The sequence below is a fragment of the Aplysia californica genome, unplaced genomic scaffold (assembly GCF_000002075.1).
Source record: "Aplysia californica isolate F4 #8 unplaced genomic scaffold, AplCal3.0 scaffold00268, whole genome shotgun sequence".
Classification (NCBI taxonomy): Eukaryota; Metazoa; Mollusca; class Gastropoda; order Aplysiida; family Aplysiidae; genus Aplysia; species Aplysia californica.
The window spans coordinates 494,274-499,125 of record NW_004797538.1 but is presented as its reverse complement, the minus strand read 5'-3'; the positions used below and the strand labels follow the sequence as shown (position 1 = coordinate 499,125).

Genomic DNA, 4,852 nt, shown 5'->3' with positions numbered 1-4,852 from the left:
CCAGGTCGTACGTCCAGCGGCACATGTTATCGCCTCTTCAGCAAAGACAGTTTCTTGGCAATGGCACCCAGCTCTGATCCAGAAATCCTCAGAGTTCATTTAGGACAAGCCATGCTCAAACTGGCAGAACTGGGTGTCAATGGGAGACATTATGACTTTGTACAGTCCCCAAGTGAAGAAGCTCTCGATACAGCTGTTAACACACTTGTGGAAATTGGAGCTTTGCTGGATGGTGACATTACAGAGACTGGTCGATTCATCTCCAAATTACCATTTGATCCCAGACAGGGACTGATAGTGTATTTTGGACTCAAAGATGAGCTTCTGTATGATGCTGTTGTTATTGCAGCTCTACTAAGCAATGATTCAGACTTGTTTTACAAAGGACTCACTGATATGGATGAGCAGCGTTCAGCAAGGAACAAAAACCAGTTTGCTTCCCCTTATGGTGACCCTTTCACCTGGTTCAACGTTTTCCAAGAATGGTCATCCCTCGCCAACAAAGAGCAATCAGCGTGGTGTGCGAAGCACAGCGTCAACTACAAGATAATGAACTTCACAAGGCAATGTGTTAAAGATGTTGCAGGTATTTTGCAGAAAGAGCTGGAAATTGAAATGTCTGAGCGTTTTTCAACTGATGAAACTGCCATTGATCGCTTAAGGAAAATGATCTTTAAAGCAAACTTGTCAATGGTTGGCCACTATCTAGGTCATCACAGGGCAGGATACTTTGCCTCTGGGATTCACCGCCAGGTGCATTTTCATCCATCTTCCTCTTTGGTGTGCCAGAATGCTCATCCAGAATGGATTGTTTACTCACAGTTTATCAAGACTTCTCGAGATTTCATCAAAGGCATCACTGTTATTGATGAACATTGGGTTCAGGAAGCTATTCAGAAGAAAGACTTGGCTTTTGATATTGAAGAAGTGAAGGGAAAACAGATTCACCGGGTTCACCATGAGGAAGCTGGAACTGCAGTCTTTAGATCCATAGTAGGGCCGCGTTACCGGAACATTGTTGATCTGGAGGACTGCTTGGCAAACTCTGGAATGGGGACAGTGGTTGTTGAAGCTGACCGTGATCTCGGTACAGTGGATATTTTTTCAGCCAGCCCATCCAGTGATGAGATTACAAAAGCTCTGGATGGCTACAAGCAAAGGACCGTTGAGGGTCTGCAAAGTAGAGAGCGGGAATTCTCCTTAAGCAAAACATCCAATAAAGAACGGAGTGGATGCAGAGTAACGCTTGGACAAGGTGCTTCAGTGAAAGCTGTTCTCATGCCTGGGCAAAGTAATACAGTCTTGATCAAGAAGGCATCTGATGCAATAACTGTGGAAGAAATGAAGACAAAATTTTCTGCATATGGAGACATCAAAGACTGTTTCCGTTTTAAAAGTGAAGACCCATGGGGTATGATTAAGTATGCTACCTGTTCAGAAGCAGAAAATGCGGTGAATGGGACCAGGAATGATCAGAACAACATTGCAGTTTTGAAGGTTGACCAGACTGGCAAGGAAAAAACAGGCCAATTTCAGGCACGTCTTTCTTGGTTAAGGCGACCTGTTAAGGGCAAAGGAACAGCATTTATTAAATGTTCTCCGCTGTTGCAACCTTTTCTTGTGGGTCAATCAATATTGCTGGATGGAAAATTTTGTGACATCAAAATGCCAGAGAAAGGAGATGATTTGATTTGCTTTAATGCAAGAGGTTCTTCAGAAGATCATATCAAAGAGGAAGTTGTGGCTTTGTTGAAAGACAAAGGCCAGGATGAAAAAAGTCTAAGGAAAGACATATTCATTTCCATGGTTCGAGAAAAGAGAGACTGTCTTACGCCAGGTGAAAAGAAAGAAATGGAGACGAGAATCTGCAATCGATTTAGTGAATGTCTACCTTCCTCTCAGGACACCTGCACTGTTGAACTCAAACCACCAAAAAACACAGACATCAGACAGATTGGCTTTGTTTATTTCAACAATCCTGTCTCTGGGTTCCGTGCTTGCCAGTATCTACAGGGAAGTCTCACAAGCGATGATGGTCAGCCTATTGATATCTGTCCTAAGCTGAGGACAAGTATCCATATTCCTCGTAGTATCATGAAAGCCAACGAGGAGCGCTTTAATGATATCATTGAGGGGTTGAAGACTCAGAAAGCAACTGAAGTCACCAAAGTATCACTAAAACAAGGAGATTACAGGCTGGACATATGTTCAAATGAGGCCCAGTGTATTGTTGATGCCAGAGAGATCTTTCAGTCAGCTCTTGAAGGTGAGGTCATTGAATGCAGAAGGTCGACTTTACTGGAATGTCTCCTCAAACGCCAAGGACTGGATGCTGTTCGTAGTGTGGAAAAATCAGATAATGTTCTCATTATTGTCAATCAAAGGGATGGAAAGCTTCATATCCATGGTGTGGAAAAAGACGTCGCCAAGGCAAAACTAAGCATAGACAAGTATTTGAGCAGACTGGTTGATGGCAGAGAGGAATGCATCAGCTTAAGAGGTGTAAAGCGTCCCCCAGGTTTAATGAAAGCATTGTTGCTAAAATATGGAGATACCCTGGGTGAGCTTCAGAATGAATTTGGACTGAATAACATCAAAGTTGATTTTAGGCAACAAAAAATCTCTGTTGTTGGGCAGGATGAGGCTTTGGAAAACTGCATCGCGACCATTGAAGAAATGGCAACCAGTCTTAGTCAGGGCTTTTCTGATGTGTCCAAGTTCGAGATGCCAGAGTGTGTGGCGTGTCTGTGTCAAGTGGATACAAGCGCTGAGCTCTACCGCCTTGAGGGTTGTGGACATTGCTACTGCCTGGTGTGCATCAGACAGCAGGTGATAGTGTCGGTACAGGACAAGCAGTTCCCTCTATCTTGCGTCAAGGAGGACTGCAACCGACAGCTCGTTTGGAAAGACTTTGAATTTTTCCTCCACAAGAAATGGATACAGGAAGAAAAACTCGTTCAGATGTCTCTGAATGCTTATGTTGAACAAGAGCCAGATAAATACAAGTTTTGCCCAACTCCAAATTGCCCAGTTATATATGAAGTAACACTCAACCCAGATGGATGTGTGTTCACCTGCCCTTCGTGTTTTTCAAGCTTTTGTTCTTCTTGCGGCAAAGCCTCCCATCCAGGACTCACTTGTGAAATGTCACAGAGTTGGAGTCTTGCTGAAAGAGAGCTGGAGCGTTGGTTGCAGGAAGACCCATCGAAACGCAAGCAGTGCCCAGAGTGCAAGACTCCTATTGAAAAGATAGAGGGTTGTAATAAGATGCACTGCTCAGCCTGCCACATTGTCTTTTGCTGGCTTTGCTTGCAGACTTTCACTGATGAGCAGCCTTGTTATGCTCATCTTGTTAAAACACATGGGGGATTTTGCTAATAGGGAGAGTATGCATTTCCCTTGGTTTGTCATTTGTGGCTAGCTGTGAATGCCAGGACAGTTCAGCACCTCCCTGCTTCTGACCCCTACCCCTTCCCACCCTACCCTGCTCATGCCCCCCCCCCCCCTAACCTCACACACACACATGCACATACATACACACACACTTGTACACCCACAAACACATTTTCTAATGTATACTAATATTGTGTCTTTTAAACATGATTGTTTTTGTTTTTCACCTTTTAACATTTTATTCCTTTATTAGGGGATATGAGAAATGATGGTGTTGCTTTGAAGGTGCTTCAGAAGTTCCCCAGGTTGTGCTCTTTCCACTGTCAGTTTCTTAGATACTTGGATAATTATAAATCTTTGTGTTATATATACATTTGTTTCTTTTGCCTTTTCGTCCCCTGTTGCCTTTGAGCTCGGAGGACATGCTGTATATTTTGCTAACACCGAATTATTTGGAAGAATCAAGAGTGTGACTACATCTGCAGTACACTTTTTGATCGTTGTCAAGACTTAATGTAAGACGCCTGGAATTGTTGTTTGTCATAGTGATTGCCAAGATTGAAGTTTTTGGAGCAGATAACTGGTTTATGTTCTGGTTTATATTGAAAATGTAAATATACTTAATTCGTTTTATGTCATGGAACCAGTAACCACAGACAGGAATATTTGAAGAGGTCAATACATACATCGTGAGCGAACTGGTCAAATGTTATACTGAGCCAAGAAAGCAACATTTTTCAGTAGAGAGAAAAAACTGTTTTTTTCTTTTCACTAGAATTATATCTAATTGCACTTACATTGCATTTATATTTTCTTGCTTTTTTCAGCATTTAGAATGTGAATACTGACTGGAGTTTACCTTTAGGCCATTTCCAAAGGAGGGATATTAACATAATGTTCTTAAGCATAATAGAATTGTAAATGAGCTGATTTATCAGTTTCATGCTCACACTGTGCCATAAAAACATAGGGGGAACTGCTGCTTTTTCTTTCCTCATCTTACTATCGTCATTTTTCGTCTAATTCTTTTGTATGTTTGTCACTCTCTTGTGGACTGCTATTTTGGGGGGGCCTTGATAGTCGAAGCAGACTTTGTGCTGTTGAGGCTAGACAGGTGACCAGAGTAAGCCTGATTCCCTGTATAAGCTTCTTTGTTGACATCCACCCCTTGGCGCTTTTATGACCTAATTCAGTTGCGAGGGCCGTAAAACCTTACTAAAGCTAGACTAACTGACTATTTGGACAGTACCTGATAAACAAAGGCACACATAGATGTGAACAAGCTCAGTAGACAAAGAGGCTGCTCCGCAATGACATACTTTGACAGGTCAGATGAGTCAGTTCATTGACCATTGACCAACTAGTAGTTCCTCTGGGCGCCAGCTGATGCCTTCGCTGTTTGTCCTATTGGATTCCTTTCCCTCTAGCACCATCCAGTGTCCTTACACTGCTGATATAC

The 4,852-nt window shown here is 42.6% G+C and overlaps 1 protein-coding gene across 1 annotated transcript; it reads left to right on the top strand.

Annotated features, from left to right (window-relative positions):
- Position 1: 1 nt before the first annotated feature.
- LOC101845337 (ATP-dependent RNA helicase DEAH12, chloroplastic) lies at positions 2 to 4,270 on the top strand (the record flags this gene model as incomplete). Its single annotated transcript, XM_005101016.3, is given in 1 exon segment — positions 2 to 4,270. A coding segment is annotated over 1 exon segment (3,377 nt), but the record flags the coding sequence as incomplete, so codon positions are not given.
- Between the last annotated feature and the right edge of the window lie 582 nt (positions 4,271 to 4,852).